Below are 17,394 nucleotides of genomic sequence, written 5' to 3' on the forward strand. Positions count from 1 at the left end.
ATCAGAGTGCCCCCTCCAGCCCACTAGGGTACCGAGGAGGAAATGTCTGGACTGGGGTCTGCTGGCCCACGGCCGGGGCCTGATGCACCCCTTTCATCAGGGACTGTGGCTCCCCCAGTAGACAAGGCTTCTTAGCAGCGCTAGCCACACCTAACAGACAGGGAAATGCCTCAGGGGGGGCGGGTGGCCGCGTGGAGGTGTCCTGCCCTCCTTGCTGATCAGGGGCAACCACATACCTGTCGGAGCTGTCACTGTCAACGGGAATGTGAGAGATACTGAGGCTGCTGGAAAAGTCTGTTTTGCTTGAAGACACTTTAGCAAAGCCATCCCCACCTGCGACAGTGGATCTGTGTCAGTGAGGGCAAACCGTGACCAGGGCCATGCGACCGCCCTGTGCCCAGGTGTGCCGACCTTGGGGCAAATGTGGGCACTCACCAGGGCTCTTGTCATAACCTGCCATGACTGCAGCAAAGGTGGGGTTGCCGTTCTTGCCTGGGAGCGAAGCTGCTTTCGTCAACTTGCTTTTGCTTCCGTTTGGCTGCTTTATTTTCGGGTCACTAAGGAAGAAGCAGAGTGAGGACTGAGTCCTGGCCAGCTGTGACCACGGCAGGGCCAGCGGGGCCTTCTCGGGGCTGCTCTGAGCGCGCTGTGGGTCAGACCACTTTGTTAGGTGGCAGTGAGGGGTCTAGGGACTGCAGAGGCTGCGATCGTGTTCTGGGGAATGCTGCGAGGGGCCACTCTGCAGAGCCACCACTGCCTGCATGGGAGTAGACCTCAGAGGGGGCTCCTGGCACAGCAGCGCGACAAGCCTACTGTGGCAAGGCCTGAGCAGGCTCTCCAGCCATGGTGGTCACAGCCTCTTGCCAACTCTGGGGAAACCTACATGAGCCTTCCAGGATGGGACACACAGATACCCATGATGGTGCTGTCACCTGGTGAGCCCACCCTCCAAAATCAACTCGCTAACGGTCCCAGGCAGACAAAAGGGGCTCTGCCTGAGCGAGCATTGCTAGTGGGTCCCCTGGCAGGGCCCATCTGCAGTCCTAGCCAGAGCCCACCCAACATCAGGGTCTTAGCACCACATAAACCCGTGTCCCCAACCTCAATTAATGCCTGGTGTGCTGAGAGTGCCCTGGCCAGTCCAGGGTGACAGTAGGGAGTGGCTCAGAATAGGAGCAGGATCATTGTTGGCCCCAGGTACAAGGGCCAAGGGCAAGTACCCGAGGTGTGGCAGGACAGTGATGGTGGCCATCGGATGCCCCTGCTGAGAAGAGGCCCCTACCTGCCGGAGTTGCTGTTGACGATGCTGCTGTAGCTTCCCTGGGAGGTGAACGGGCAAGGGGCGGCATGGGGAGACGGAGAGGCGGGGCTCGGTGAGGTCTGGCGTTGTTTTAAGAATATGTCTGCGTTGAGGGTTTGCAGAGAAAGTTTATAAAGACTGTCAGTTGCTGGAAATTAAACACAAAAGGCCTCATTAATGTGATATTTTGTGCTCTTTATCAGCTACTTCCGACGTTCTCAGCACATGTCGGACTCAAGCTAAGGCACTGACGTGTTCTGCTTAAAGGTTTTAAAGAGAAACCAGGAGTTCATTTGTGTGTACCCTCAGGGGCATCAGGGGCTGGCACTTGCGCTGTCCCTGCCAGGCTGGCCGGGTGCTCTTGGGTCTTGACATCTTCTGCTTCCTCTTCCTCAGGACAGCAGCTGAAGCCACCACCTGGGCTGAACACCCCCCGTTCTACTCATCTCCCCCTTGGTGTGAGCTGCCCGGGCCCCCAAATCACAAGGATACGCTCTGAGAATCCACCTGGCCTGGTAAGTACCGTCCACAGGCTGGCGTAAAGACTCCTGGTAGACGTCTTACAATGTTTACTCTGCAGCGAGATGGCAGTCCAGCACAACTGGACAGGAAACCCACCACCGTCCTGCTCCGAGTGCTGCCCTAGGACGAGGAGCAGGAGGGGGCTCCTGGTCCTCAGCCCTGCCCGCTTGATGCGTCCTGCAGAGGCCCTGGCTCCTCTGCAGTGCCCACCTGCAGTGCCCTCTTCCTGTGGCTCTGTGTCCTTGTCTCCAGAGCCACAGCCAGCCCCTTGCTATTCTCTCCAGTACCGTGATGTGAGGAGCTGGCTGCAGGCAAAAGACCGCTATTGTGGAGTGACAACTCTTGGATGATCAACAACCCGACCAGGTCATTCCACCGTGCACAGAGGCAGTGCTGTGCTGGTGTCCAGCTTCCGGGGACAGAGCCCTGCGTGAGCCTTTATCAACATGGCTGGAGCACATGCTCCCACGGTGTGGGTAGGGTGTGGGTAGGGTGTGGGTGGCCCCGGGCGCCAGGTCGGTACTCACAGCTGCCGGGCCTGTGGATTGGCACCTCATCCCACTCTGGTGGCGGAGAGTCCTTCTCACCCTCTGAGCTGCTGGTGTTGCCTGGTTCTTGACTACTGGGGAGAAATTTTGCTAGGGCAGGTGGTCTGTTGTCCACTAACTTATTTGTACCTGCACAAAAATCGGACATTTGTTAAGGGAGGGGAATTCCTTAATTCTGCTCCCTCTCTCCCTCCCAGGTGGGCACTCGCCCCAGCCTCCGGTGGCTGACCACTTAGATCAAAATGACAATACCTTTTGTTTTCTGGGAATTTCGTGACTTGGATCCACTTGTCAAGGCAGTTGGAAGAGGAATCTTGGTTGGGAGATTTCTACGGTTTACTTTCCAATTTGGGAGGGTACGGTAATTCTAGAGAACTGGAAGACAGCCAGGGAGGGAGACATGTGTCTGTTGCTCTGGGTGAGGGTGGAAGTCACTGATGCTAAGTGGGCTTCCTCCCGGCCCAGCCCAGCCCAGCCCAGCCCAGGACCAGCTGTGTGCTCAGCTTCCCAGGGCTGCTTAGGAGACACTCAGCATGTAGACCCTCACCTGGTTCAGGTACAGGTGAGGGCTATTGCATCCACTTCAGAAAATGGGTACAGAGCTCTGAACTGTTGTGTGGGGCTGCTAAGTGTGGCTGCGGGCCTGGAGCTCCTGGGCCACTGTGGGACTCTCGAACATACAGACATCAAAGATCTCAGACCCGCCCCACCACAGCTCCTGCTATTCAAAACCCTGGACACTTTCCCATAGAAACACTGGTGGGGGGCACCTGTGCCAAGTTCCTGGCTACTGTGGAAATGCACCAATTCCCTACAGATAAGCAGGGCCGCACCTCGTGCCTGTGGTCCAGGGGAGTGGGGTGCCATGAGAGAGCTCAAGATAATACACATGTACAAGCAGAGACAGGCACAGTGGCACATGCCTGTAACCCAGTGACTCGGAAGGCCGAGGAAAGAGGATGCCAAGTTTGAGGCTGGCCTTGGCAACAAGAATAAATAGGGGCAGTTAACTAACTGACTTTTCATTCTTTAGTCTCTCTGCATGACACAAATTTTCTATAATTAATAGGTATTATTTCAGGAATTAATATAAGAGCAAACCAAAAACTCAGGGGGTCTCTTAGCCCAAATAAACAGAACTTTAGTGCGATAACAAACTGATGTTCAAAGAATCAAAAACAAAAACTGCGCACTGCTGATGAGCGAGACCATCAGTACACAGAGCCATAATGTCTTTTGCGGCTCTTCTGCTTCTGACTCTCAGGGTTATTTAAAAACTGTCTTCCAAAAAACACGGAAGGCTGCCTGAAGCAGACACCAGCCCTGGTGCAGGGTGTGGGCGTGGGTTATTTTTAGGATAGGTAGTCAAGGAGTGGGGGATGTCTGTACAAAGCTTAATTCTGCTACTATAACATTAATTGGCTTTTTAGGAAAAAGGTGCCAGACTATTTTATTTTTGTTGATTAAGCCAGATGATCTTTAGCAAAATACTTTTTTAAGACTTCCAAAAAAATGCACAAGAACCAACTTTTATTAGGTGGCTTTTTCTAAAAGAGAAGGGAGAAAGTGGCTCCCACAGGCTTTGACCCTTCTCCAGTCACACATGCTGCATGGATGTCTGGGGGACAGAGGCTGAGTGGGTGGAGACGGGTGTGCTCCCCATGCTGAAGGGCTGTGGTCTAGTGATGCAGCCCAGGGCCCTGGCCTCTGCTGTCTGTGCAAGTACGCTGCTGGAGAGTGTGTGGCTTTTGGTGCACATTCCAGACTTCTCTCTGCTTATCACAGATTTTATATTCCAATTATACTAATGTGTAAAATGCTCATAAACAGAAAATCCAATGAGCAAAGATGGTTGCTGTCCTAAAGCAGGATGCCCTGGGCCCTTCCTGATTCTGCGGAAGCCCTTTCAGTGCCTGAGGTCTAATCCTATTTTGGGCATCTCTGACCTGCGATGGAGTCTTCTGGAGTCCACAGGCCTGCTACCATAGGTGCTAAAGCTGGGAAAACAGAACACGTTTCTGTCACCGCAGCCCCTGCTCCCAGTCCCAGGAGCTGACTTCTAAAGTCTGCTCTCGGGGTGTGGCTGTAGGGTGACAGGCAGCCCAGGCCCTTCCCCTGGCCTATGATCATATGCACAGCTGGACAGGATCTCGGGCAACTAAAGCCAGGACTGGCCCTGATGATGGCTGCCCGTCAGCATGCTGCATTCACCACCACCGCTCGCTGGTGGTGATGAATTGGGACTCTCAATGTTTTACCCTTAAATTTGTAGAAACAGAGGACAATCAGTGGGTTTGAAGAGAACTGAGGGTGCATGTGTGGGGCGTGCTGCCCGAGTGGCCTTCTGGGACCCATTTCTTTTTCAGCTATCCATCAAGAGAATGGAGAACTGCGGATGGAGAGGACTAACTGCCTTTGCTGTGCTTTGCTAGAGAATTAACTCACAGACTTCACAAGGGTGTGGGCTCCAGTGAAGCCTTTTCAAATTAGGAGCCTGCTAATGGCCAGCGCAAACCCCAGAACATCACAGGAGTCAGCAGAAGAGGGCTGAGAAGAGGAGTGTGTCCTGTCTGCTCGGCCTTAGGCACTAAACTCAGGCACCAGGACTAGGGCTAGCAGACGGCAGATCTGCTGATGTCACCTATGACACAGCATCTCTAAGACCATTCTTAGGAACACTGGTTTTTTTAATTTACAATCACAAAATATATTGCCATAACTCTATTTTCACAAGATCTGTGCACCCCAAAAGCTCATTAGTAACTTACTAGTTTAACGCCTTCATTTATCCCGGGAACACTCGGTAGCGAGCCTAGCTGTGGGGCCCGAGCTGGAGGTGTTTCCTGAGAGAACCATCTGGCTGGGGATACCTGCTCTGAACATTCTTTTTGGTAGGAACAAACTTGCAAGTTTTACAGCACAGAACTTGAGGTCCTGACACCAGTTCTGGGCTGGTGCTGCAGCAGCCTTGGGGCGCTTTCTGGAGGATGTCACACCTTTACCTGTGCTGACCATCAAGGTCACCTTGAGCAGAACTGAAAAGCCTCTATGCCTGGGAATGAGTCACAAACTGAAATTCTCCTCCACACCTGTCCCCTGGCAGCAGATCATCAAACCGGCGCCCCCTCCTTCACAGGTCTAACACTTGCAGCCCGTGGCTGTCCTGTCCATGGCAGCGAATGTGATGAAAGCCCCAGAGGAGCATGGCTTTTGCTGCAAAGGCCCTGGAAGCGCACCTACCCTCACTCCTCTGCACCCTCTTGCTCCTCACCTGGGTTTCACATCCGTGGGGATTTCTTTCTTAACATTTAAGAGCTTTTTGCTTTTTTGCTTCACTTGAGATGTTTCATTTTCATGTTTTCCGGGCATGGCTTGTTTTCCCTAAATCCTGTAAAAAACGCATGCGGAATTGCTGAGAAGGATTAATAAAAACAACAAATGATAAGACACTAGGACGTAGTGGATGTATGTTGTGAAATGAATAAACGTGACACATTCCTTCCCTGAAATCTACTGTAGTTCTGTCAATTTTTCAACCACATTACGATTATAACTATAATTATGTTTTGGCGAGTCCGAGTTTTTTACAAAGTTCATTTTAATATACTCCTATCTGATAGAAGTGGGTGGTGGCAGTGGAAGAAGCAACTGGTAGCTCCTTATTTTTAAGTATCAGGGAGCAAAACCTTGTTTTTATAAGGAGAGTTGAGCGAAGACTATAAATTTAAACACTCTTAGCAACGTGCCTAATCCAAAGCACAAAACTCAGGGCCAAAAAGCCAGGAAAGCCGCCCTCTATGTGTCCACACCTGGGCCTTCCACTGAACCAGCATGTGGCCGGCTCAGTGGGACCATCAACAGCACAGGGCTGAGGTATTTATTCACCTGCTCGACACACATTTACTAGACACCCACTTGGTACCAGGTAGTGGGACTGGCGTGCGGGTCTGGACTTTTCCCTCAAGGACCTTGAGGCCTAGCAGGTGGAGAGAGACAGGACAACCTGGGAGCAATGTGGGCCCGTGGTGTGACAGAGCGCTCTAGCCTGGCCGCCAGGTAGAGCCTGGACTAGGGAGGGCCACCCAGGCTGCCTCTGAAAGCCAGGCCAGCGCAGAAGCTGCACATGCATAGTACAGTGACTGATGCTGCTGTGGCATGCGCACATGAGGTCCCTGAACAGGCGTGTCCGCTCAGGTGCTGGGGAACCCACCAGGTGAACTACTCGTGAGAAGGCTGTGCACCAACACCAGCCTGGCTCTTCACCAGTCACTCAAGGAACACTGGGGTACAGAGAGGAAGGACACACCCAGCAAAGGGGGCGGCTGTGGACGCAGGATGGAGCCGGGGGTGGAGTAGCACCTACCCGCCAGCGTCCAAACCTCCTGCCTTGGTGACGATGACACTCTGACTTAGCAGGCCATGCCAGGCCAGGCAACTGTCCAGGACACCAAGCACAGGCAGGTACATCAGCCCCTGGCTCTTACACCCTGAAGACTACTTTGAGTTACTGAAAAAGCATCTCCTGAATACTCGGTCCACTGGGGGCCACAGACCGAGAGCTTGGGAGGACAAGGCTGCGGCCTCCCTGTCCAATGGTGCTTAAGCACCTGGCACAGGCCTGGCATTCAGGGGTTTCAAGTGTTTGTTCAGTGAATGGGCAGAAAAGACACGAGGAAAATGACCTCTTGCATGTGACCTTGCTGGGAAGCAAATACTCCACCTGCCAACTGAGCCTGGTCACAAAGGAAGGCTCCTGACCTCTGTGGGCACCGCACCAGGACAGAGCCCACCGAGGCAGCCAAACAGGCCTGGGTGCTGCTGCAGCATGTGCACGCAGGGGCAGGCAGAGGACAGCGCCAACAAGGGCACCAGGATGGTTTAGCGGATGCAGGAATACTGGCAGGTGCCAGCCACTGAGGGTGACCAGGGTGCGGCTGCCACAGGGGAGGATGAGCCTGTGCAGCCAAGGCCCGGGGGCGCGCAGCAGCTCCCTGCTCTCTAGAGGATCAAGTGCAGAACCCTAGTACTGGCTAGAAGTGGACCAAGCAGACAGCACAGGCCAGCTGGGAGGGGTATGCAGAGCAAGGCCGCTGCCCTGATAGCAAGGCACACGTGTTTCCAAAATTAATTTACCCTGCAGGCACTGCTGGGCACATTTAAGAAGTGACTCCTTAGGTCACTAGACTGAAGCTGAAAGAGACTCTGCCCTGTGATCCCTTTACGTCTCAAACATTCATCTAAAAGGTGTCAGAGCAGAACCATCCCCGCCCTGCACACAGCTCGGAGCTCACGTTCCATGGCTGGGACTTTCCCCTCTGCGATGCCGTGGGATGCTGCCACATGCTGGGCATTCTGCAAGGTTATTCCTGAGCAGAAGACTCCGGGGACAAGGTGGAATTCTCATGGCTGTCATGTCTTAGGCTGGGCTGCCAGCTCTGGGTGACCACTGAAGCCTGGGTTCTCGCCCTGGGCCACACCCTCCTGGGATAGTCACTGCCCCACCTGCCTGGGGAGAGAGCTGCTCCCAATGTGACACTGTGACCATGAAGGTCCTGACGCTTCCCAGCCTCTCAACACAGAGCACATGTGAGCTAGTAATAGGGGTCACTATTTCTGATACTCCCAGCTCTGAAGTGATGCTTCCAAACGTCCTTCTCTGGGGGAGGTGCAGCTGTCCATCCCCAGCTGGCCTGGCATGAGGGCTGACCCATCCCCACGGATCCCCAGCGCTGCACGACGCCAGGCCCGCGGAGCGGGTGCCCGCTGCCTACCTCCTTGAATGGCTAGGTGTCGGGGTTGGAGGCCTCGGTGGTGGTGGAGGAGCTGTCATCGTTGGCCAGGGCCCCTTCAGCTCATCCTCTGGGGGCCTTCCCTTCCCCTTCTCCTCCTTCTCCTCCTGCTTTTTTGGGGCTTTGACCTTGCACTGAAAGCCTTTGCCTTTCCCTGTGGGTGAGAACCAGGTAAAGCACCTCCTGCTCCAGGTGGTGGGGAGCCCAGCCTTCATGCCTTTTGGAAGAGGCTGGACTCTTTTGTCATTCACAAGGGTTTGAACCTTTCCAAATCAAAACTGGATTAGATTATTAAAAATATCAGCTCACAGGCACGGTTTGTGTGTAACCGAGTGCAGCCCAGAGCATACAGCTGGTGAGCTTGGATCACTCTGTCCATCTGGCAGACCTGTTGTCAGCCTGAGAGTGCCCCAGAGGGTGATGAGCTCTGTTGTCACACGGTGGAACCAGGTGCCTCTGAGACCTGCTCAGAGACGGAGGCCCAGTGGTGACACATGTGATGAGTGGCCCTGTGACTTTGGGGGCTAGAAACCTGGCAGTGGAGCCACGGTGACGAGTCCCAATGCCGCTTGTCCCCAGCTTCTGGGGGTCCGGGCCTTTGGCTGCACTGGAGAGAAAAGCGCTTGGAGGCTCCAGTGAGCAATCACAGACGGCCTTAGGACAGTGGCCGGCACAGGATACCGGGTGGCACAGGACACCAAGTGAGGTCACACTGGCTACAGAGCGCCTGTAATGAAAGACCTGGATTCCACCAAGAGTAACAAGGCTTAGCCCCATGATATGTTCGTAGGGGTGCTGTGTGTGCCGGGAGCACAGCAGTGAGCAGCCATTCCTGCCTTGCTGAGCTGCTCCTGGGTATGGATGGGACACGCAGAGACACCCCCAGGTTCCACACCTCAGAGGCTCCTGCAGAACACCAGGGGGCAGGGCTGTACCCCAGCCACTCCTGTGTGAGTTGTCATTTCTAAATACATCCTTTGAAAACAGTGACTTCATACAACTTATTGTGAACCTCAAGTTTTATGCTTTTTCCCAAAGAATGTCACTGTTAATGGTTCTAGGGACTCAAACCTTGGCATCAAGATAAGGGCTTGGTGAACTGTGGCCCATGGGTCAAATGTGGCCTGTGGCTGTTTTATATGGATTATGAGGGGAGAATGATTTTCATAGTTTTAAGTGGCGTAAAACAAACAAACAACAAAAAATGACTAAATAAGCCCCAGAGAAAGTCTGTGGTCCACAAAGCCTCAGATACCACCTGGCCCTTTACAGAAAGTTTAAAGAGTCTGGTCTGGTAAAAGAAAAAGTAAGGCTCTGGGAGAGGAGTGGTGGTGCCCACCTAGTCCCAGCGGCTCAGGAGGCTGAGTCAGGAAGATTTCGAGTTCAACGCCAGCCTCAGCAACTTAGTGAGGCCCTAAACTACTCAGTGAGACCCTGCCTCTGAATAAAACATAAAAAGGGCTGGGGGTGTGGCTCAGTGATTAAGCACCCCTGGGCTCAATACCTGGTACCCAAAATGGGGGGGGAGGAAAGATAAGGCTCTGGGGTGGTTTCCAGAATGTCCCTCTGTCACTTCACAATGATCCCAGGAGGTGCTGGATTTGAAACCATAACTGAATATTAAGTCTCAAAATCAGGGCCTTCATCCCAGGAGAAAACTGACCAGTCTGGTTTAGTCACTACAGCAGTTGACATCCCTGGAGGGCCAGAGTGCCTCTCCACCCTGGGAGACGGAAAAGGGTGTGTCCTGCTCCAGACCAGGCCAGTCCTGAGCCATGAACTTCTCACCTGTGCTGCACAACTGGCCAGTGCTGCGGCCTGGGCAAGCAGTGAGGTGTGGGAGGAGTGGACTTACCTACCCTAGCCCAGACCTCCAGGAGAGAGGAGTGGAGTTTTTAAAGAACTGAATTCAAATTTTAAAGCCATGGCTAGACAAAGAAGAAGAATAAATACTTACACCAATAATTAAGTTGAAAACTGGGTTAAAAAGGTTATTTTATGAAAGAGTAGCTTATACTTTTTGCCTCCAAGTCTTTATCTTCTTCTCATTAACTTTTAAACATGCTGCCCTTGACTTCTGTTCTCGGTGCCTTCATGGATGTGATTTTGGAAAGCGTCAGTGATCCCTCCACCATGGAAGCCAGGGACTCCTCTCCCATCCACCCCTGGCCCAGAGCACCTGCAGAGTCAAGGCCTCTCCCGGCCTGCTGCCAACACCATCACTGCTGGCCTTCTCTTCTGACAACGTTTTTGCCGCTGCTCCTAGCAATCTGCCCTCTTCCCCTTCTGTTCTCCTTGGGGGCTCACTTTAAGCAATTCAAATCTAAAATGTCTAAAACTAAGTTAAATACACTCAAGTCTTCTTTCAGGCTCTCAGTCTATAATAATATTTCTTAAGCAGACACACTTTAGGATAACCCAGGGAGCTTAAACAAATACGTGAGAGATTCTGAATGAACGGCTCTGGAGGGGACAGTGGCATAACTGGCACACAGTAGCTCTAAAAAAATCTTTCAAACATGATGGCCCAGGCTGAAGTGGCAGCGTAGAGACACTCGGTGCGTCTCCAAGGAAGAACAATACCCAGTGTGAACCTGGTGACAGAGGAGAGGTCTTCGCAGGGCAGCATGTTCACCAGGCGCTTATCACAGTGGCATGAATGTCCCTGAGGCCAGCGGCCTTCCTCTTCCTCCTCCTCCTCCAGTGGCCCAGCAGATTCCAGCTCAGGGGCTGGCTCACCTCCTATGGTCACCAAATCCCTGGTGACATTCCCCTTTGGAGGCTCCCAGCTTTGCCCCTTGGGCTTCATTTCTCCCTCAGTCTCAGCACCCTGAGGGCAGCGCTCAGGTCTCAGAGATCTGTCACACTCTACCAGCGCTAGCCGCAGATGCGGGGCTGCCGTTGGTTTTGTGCCATGGAAGAATGAGATATCGACCCTGGGACCTGCACCGGGACTCGCTACCCTAAGACCAAACTCTTATCCCACTTCAGGGCTTTCTAAGTAACTGATCCTGGCCATGAGTAGGTCCAAGTAGACCTGACAGCTCGAATGGGAGGCCTGCAGCCGAGGGCGCTGCTGGTGAGATCACAGCACACTCGCTGGAGACTCTCCAACCCGACTTGAGTTTCTCTACTCACTGGAGCCAGACGAACCCCCAACAGGAAACAGAAACCCACTTAAAAACACCCAGAGGCCTAACAATTTTGTGAACACAGAGTAGATGTACTTTTCCTTATTCTTCCTGTTAATAAGCACATCTAAAATCCCTGGGCAGTATATAAAATAAAAATAAGCATAAGAAAGTTCTGAGAGGAGGAGAGACGGTGAGACAGACGGTGGCCCAAGGAAAGGCATGGCGGTGCGCTCCCTGAACTTTCTTCTTGCTACACCTAACCTTCCCTGGGAGCATCAATGCGCACAGGCAAAGCCCTAACAAAGGCAGGAGGGGCACCCTGCAAGACAAAAGCCTTCTTCCCTGCCAAACACCACGTGCTCCCACCACAGCACGCCAGCCAAGGCTGAGAAGAAGCCCAGACTCCCTCTTGCAAGGCCATCACCAGGCCACCAGTATGCCTGCCAAGTTGGTGTCAGAGAGGACCTGGGAGGGAGCAGGACCTTCCGTCCCAGCCAGGCCCCTGGCTGGAATAACCACCTTCCCCTCCCTACCGGGTGGGGTGGTTCAGGACGTCCTCCACTGCCCGCTGTGCCTCTGCTGACAACTCCAGTGCCCAGAACCCCAACCCCAACCTCAGGTGCCAACAGGGGACAAGAAGCAAATCAAGACTTCTAACACACCCTGGCCCCTTCACCTGTCAGAGCAATGTCAGAGAAAGGCATCAATAACAGGAAGGCAGAGAAAGAGCCAAAGTCTCAGAACATCAAGACTCCAAGGGTCCAGGTTTCAGTCCAGTCATTCTTTATACCAAGAACCAGAAACCTCTCAAATTAAATGAAAACAAACAAAAAACCCAACTGACTGATGCCAACGCCAAGGACACAGATATGTTAGAACCATCTGACAAAGACATAACTGTTGTCCTAATGAAGCCAGATTTACAGATAGGTAGGTAGTTAGGTAAATACGGTCTAATAAGATAAATAAAATGGAGACATTACAGAGAATGGAGTCCAGGAAACCAGAGCAGCACCTGGGGGAATTGAAATGTTAATGTCCCCAAGGCCCCAACCCATCCTAAGGAACTGCTAATGAAGCAGCTCCCAGCAAACAGGGAGGTGCTAATCCAAAAGCTGCCCCAGGCCTTTCCTGCCCAGATTACTCCTTCAGTCCACCTGTCTCCCACCTTTTGGGCCTTCCCACCTGCATTTCCATCACTGCAGGATAGAGGGACACAAAGGACAGGAGTGGGGGAAAGCTGAAAGAAGACTTTAGCTATAAGAGAAGGAAGACCCACACCTTCCATGGATTATACCTTTTGGGTCTCCTTCTTCCTCCGGGGAGGAGTCTTTTCTGTTGTCCTTTAATAAAGCTTCCACTGTCCACTCTACACTGGCCTCGGCATGTGCTTCTCTGGTGTTGTTATACTTCAGCATTCGGGAAAGCAAGGATTCATCACCGGTACACAGTGGTGACCCTAAGCAATCACAAACACGCCTGAAATAAGCAAAAAACTGAAGGCCTCAGAGAACAAATTTAAAATGCAAGGAAGAACACAATGAAAATCATAGAACTGAAAAATAATTGAAATAAAAGGCTCAGTGCGTGGGCTGAAGAGCAGAATGGAGGAGACAGGAAATAATCGTAAGCCTGAAAACAGGAAATAGAAATTAGGAGCGAAAACAGAAGAAGTGAAGAGAGGATCTGTGTAATTATAGCAAAAGAGCTAATATTGTGTTATCAAAAGTTTCAGAAGGAAAGGAGAAACAGGAGGGGCTGAAGAAGAACTCTAGAAACAATGGAAATGAAAATGTCCCGTTTCTGGGACACAAAACTACAAATCAAAAACAAAAGAGAAAGCCTGAAGCAAGATAAATGCAAAGGAATCCACACTAAGACACAGCAAAAGCAAACCTGGGAAAACTGAAAACAAAGGAAAAAAACCTCGAGGTCAGCCAGCCTCCCTCATCTATAGGAAAAACAATCAGGATGACAGCTCTGTCTTCAGAAATCATGGAGGCTAGAAGCACTAAAGAAAACAACCGTTACCCCAGAACCCTCCACCCAGCTTAACACATCCTTCAGGAGCTTCCCGACATGAGCAAATGAAGGAAAACTAAGAGAATTTGAATCCAACTGACCTGCTCTAAAAGAAGAAATAGAAGAAGTACCCAAGACAGAAAGGATGACAAAAAAGGAACATGGGAGCATTAGGGAAAACCAAGAAGGAGTCAGCAAGAGTATGGGTAGATCAGACAGGCTTTCCTCAGGACTTGAGTAGATTCTGAGTTGTGCTGGATGACCAAAGCAAAATTCTAACATTATCTGATATGGCTCTAAACGTATGTAGTAGAGATATTTAAGACAATTACAACTTGCAAAGGGCAAAGAAACATCAAGAGAGATAAGGTTTCTATACATCACTTAAACTTGTAAGACGATCCCAGAAGACTGTGACAAATTATGGCCATTATAAGGTAATACCTAGAGCAACTCCTAAAAAAACTATATAGAGAGATATTCTAGAATATGCTACTGCCCTAAATAAAAAAAAAAGTAATCCACATTAAGGTAGGAAAAAGAAAAAGAAAGTGGAGACTGAAGAGGAAACAAAATATAAAGTGATGGGTTTAAAGTTCTAAAACATCAATAATTATATTAAAAGTAAATGGTCTGATCATGTAATTAAAAAGACAGAGACTGGCAGATTGGATTAAAAACTATGACCTAATTCTGTGCTACCTATGGAAAACTCATTTCTAACATAATGATATAGGAAAGGTAGAAGTAAAGAGATGGAAAAAATGTATCATGGAAACATAAAAGCAAGAGAGGCTATATTAATAAACTTTAGACAATTACTAGGGACAAGGGAGAACATTATATAATGATAAATGGTCAAGCTACCAAGAATATATAGCAATCTTAAATGTATATGCATTACTCAGAAGAGCTGCCAGCTATGTGAAGAGAATGAGAACTGAGAGAGGAATCCACAGACAGCTGGAGAGGACAACACCTCCTGTCAACAACAGATAGAACAACTAGATAGAAAATCAGAAAGGATCTGGAAAAAACCAACAATATCATCCACTGACAGAAATCTAATGGACATTTATAAATTATTCTCTAAAAAGAAAAAAAAGGGGGGCGGGGGAGAATGCATATTCTTTTTAAGTGCCCATGGATTGCATGCCAACACAGGCCAAATCCTGGGCCATAGAACAACCTCAACATATACGGAAGAACTGAAATCATTCGAAGTTGTTTTTCCCTAACATAATGGATTCAAACTAGAAGCAGTAACAGAAAATCTCTGAACACCTGGAAACTAACAAAGCACTCATAGTTAAACCATGGGTCACAGAAAGTCTCAAACCAAAAACATACAGAACTGAATGGAAGTTCCACATGTCACAGTGACACACAGATACAGCAGAGTTCACAGGGAAACTGAGAGCACCAGGAGCATATGCTAAAAAATGGCTTCCACCCAACAACTTAAAAAGTGCAGGTAAGCAAAGCTAAAGAAGCAGGATGAAGGGAAGAGTAAGAGTAGGTGCCAAAAGCTAAGCCATTAAAACAGGCAGTGGACAAAGGTCAAGAAACAGAACCCGAGTCTCTGAAGCGACACAACTCTAGCAAGACAAAAAAAGAAAAGGAAAAAAAAGACAAATTACTGATATCAAAAATAAAATGGGATATCACTAAAGTTATTTATCCAAAGTAACTACCATAGGGATACATATATTCCCATGTTTATATCAGTACAATTCACAAGAACCAAGTTATGGAACCAGCCTAGGGGCCTGTCAGCAGATGAATGGATAAAGAAAATGTGATATATGTACACAATGGAGTTTTCCGTAGCCATAAAGAGAAGAGAATGACGTCATCTCCTGGATGGACAAAACTGAAGAACGTCATGCTGAGTGACATAAGCCAGACTCAGAAAGTCAAGGGTTGAACGTCTGGTCTCATGTACAGAAGCTAGGGAGGGAGGGAGGGAGGGAGGGAGGAAGGAAGGAAGGAAGGAAGGAAGGAAGGAAGGAAGGAAGGAAGAAAGGAAGGAAGGAAGGAAAGAGCAAGGAGGACAGCATAGTAGAGGAAGGACCAGGGGCAGGAGGAGTGGGTACAGGGAAGGCAGGAGAAGTGGGGACAGGGAGGGCAGGTGATGAAATTGACCAAATCATGTTTTGCACAGTGCACATATCACAACGACCCCACTTTTACGTAAAATTAGAATGTACCAATGAAAACTACCACAAAACCCCAAATAGAAGGAGCCAATAGAGTAGAGGAGGGGAGCAGGGAAGAGGGGAAGGACAGCAAGGGCAAGCAGGGAGAAAGAAATGGAACGATGATGTCACAACAGACCCACCAGGACGTACAACACACAGACAAAAACATGATTAAAGCAAAAACTCTACTATGTAATACTTGCATTGTTTTTTTTTTTTGTTAAATATTAAAGTACACAAAGAATTAAAGAACACACACACTCACACACACAAAGAATTAAAGAACATAGAAAATGCAGGTCAAGAGAAAATGCCTGTAATACACACTCTAATCTGAAGTTATTAAAGCCAGTTACCTCATCTAACTGGCTCCTAACACTTCTCAGAAATTGCCAGTCTCCATGGGACGCCTCCTCACGGGGCATCTGGCTACATGTGACTTCACCTGCTCTCCTGCAGGCTGGCTGCCTCCTGGTGCGTCCTCCCCATCAGCAGATCAGGGACAGCTGCACCATGTCCTGCCTGACAGGCACCTGTGTGGTAGCTACCTCTGTAGCACAGGTGAAGGCTACTCTACATTCTGAGGTGTCAAGTGGCAGCTGACGGGTGATTTTTTCTAAAGCCACACAGCTGGAAAGAGGCAGAGCCAGGGTTGAATCTGGGCCTGCCTGATGGTGAGACCTGGCCTCAAGACACTGCACCACCTTGCCTCTCCCTGCCCTTGACAAAGCTACCTACCAAATCACCAAGGCTGGAAAGTAGAATGGCTGCAGATGTCACCATTCTTTAGTCACCACACACCAAGAACCAACCTTGCCAGGTTTTGGGGCTTTCTCTGATTTTAACCTTCAATCCAGCAATGGCCTCTGTCCAGTTTGTGTGTTCCGGGTGGGAGAAACTGAGGAAGTGCAGAATGTAATGACCATCCCTGCCCAGCCAACCGTGAACAGGGGGCACTCCTGGGCACCTTCCTCCAGAAACAGCGGCTAGATGGAGGAGAAGAGAATGCTGGCTGGCCTACAAGCCGACAGCCAGGGAAGGCAAGATCAGGGAGATCAACACGTGAACTGAAAGGGAAGGCTGCTGAATGTCCCCAAGGGCTTGACAATACAAGGATTTCTGTTTGAGATCCGGGGTGGGGAGAATGGTCTGCTTCTAAAAAGAATATGTGCACATTCCAAGTAAGCGCAATGACATGCTCAGGGTGAGTCTGTGAGGAATGATGAAGGTTCTCTCCAGCTGAAAGAACGGTTTTACCACACACTGTTCTGCGACTCCGAGATCCATGTCCACCTTTCAAAGTTGTTAATTTTTTTTTGGGGGGGGGTGGTAGTACTGGGGATGGAAGCAGGGCCCTGTGCTAGGCTAGTGTTCTACTGAGGGTGAGCTACATCCTCAGCCCTAATGTCCATTTTAGAGACTGTTTTTCTACATTTATACTTCAATAAAAACAGTTATTTTTACCAAACAGCAACAGTGGGAAGGAAATTAAGTAGCGGGCCCCCTGCCTCCTGAGGGTGCAACCTCTACTCCATCGGCAGATTGCTCTTTGGAGGGTACTCTAGGACCACTCTGAAAGCCAAAGAACATTTTTTTTTTCATCTTAAAAGTTAAGATATGTACTTTCTGTTAATAAGAGGTAAATCAAAAAAGGATTTCTGAGGCAGGAGGATTGCTGAGTTCAAAGTCAGACTCAGCAACTTAGCGAGGCCCTAAGCAACTTACCAAGACCCTGTCTCTAAACAGAATATAAAAAAGGGCTGGGGGACTGGGGTTGTGGCTCAGAGGTAGAAGGCTCGCTGAGCACGTGCGAGGCCCTGTGTTTGATCCTCAGCACCACATAAAAATAAATAAATAAAAATGTAGGCATAGTATCCA

The 17,394-nt window shown here is 50.1% G+C and overlaps 1 protein-coding gene across 1 annotated transcript in view; it reads right to left on the reverse strand.

Moving 5' to 3' along the window:
* Position 1: 1 nt before the first annotated feature.
* The window catches only part of LOC143637856 (transmembrane protein 131-like), a 95,948-nt gene continuing 78,555 nt past the window's right edge, over positions 2 to 17,394 (reverse strand). The window contains 10 exon segments of the mRNA XM_077105159.1: positions 2 to 333; positions 436 to 557; positions 1,283 to 1,448; positions 2,350 to 2,499; positions 2,623 to 2,705; positions 2,707 to 2,745; positions 5,642 to 5,751; positions 7,504 to 7,516; positions 8,155 to 8,215; positions 8,218 to 8,313. Of these exon segments, the coding sequence (XP_076961274.1) occupies positions 2 to 333; positions 436 to 557; positions 1,283 to 1,448; positions 2,350 to 2,499; positions 2,623 to 2,705; positions 2,707 to 2,745; positions 5,642 to 5,751; positions 7,504 to 7,516; positions 8,155 to 8,215; positions 8,218 to 8,313 (1,172 nt within the window).

Source organism: Callospermophilus lateralis, chromosome 14, assembly GCF_048772815.1.
Source record: "Callospermophilus lateralis isolate mCalLat2 chromosome 14, mCalLat2.hap1, whole genome shotgun sequence".
Taxonomy (NCBI): domain Eukaryota; kingdom Metazoa; phylum Chordata; class Mammalia; order Rodentia; family Sciuridae; genus Callospermophilus; species Callospermophilus lateralis.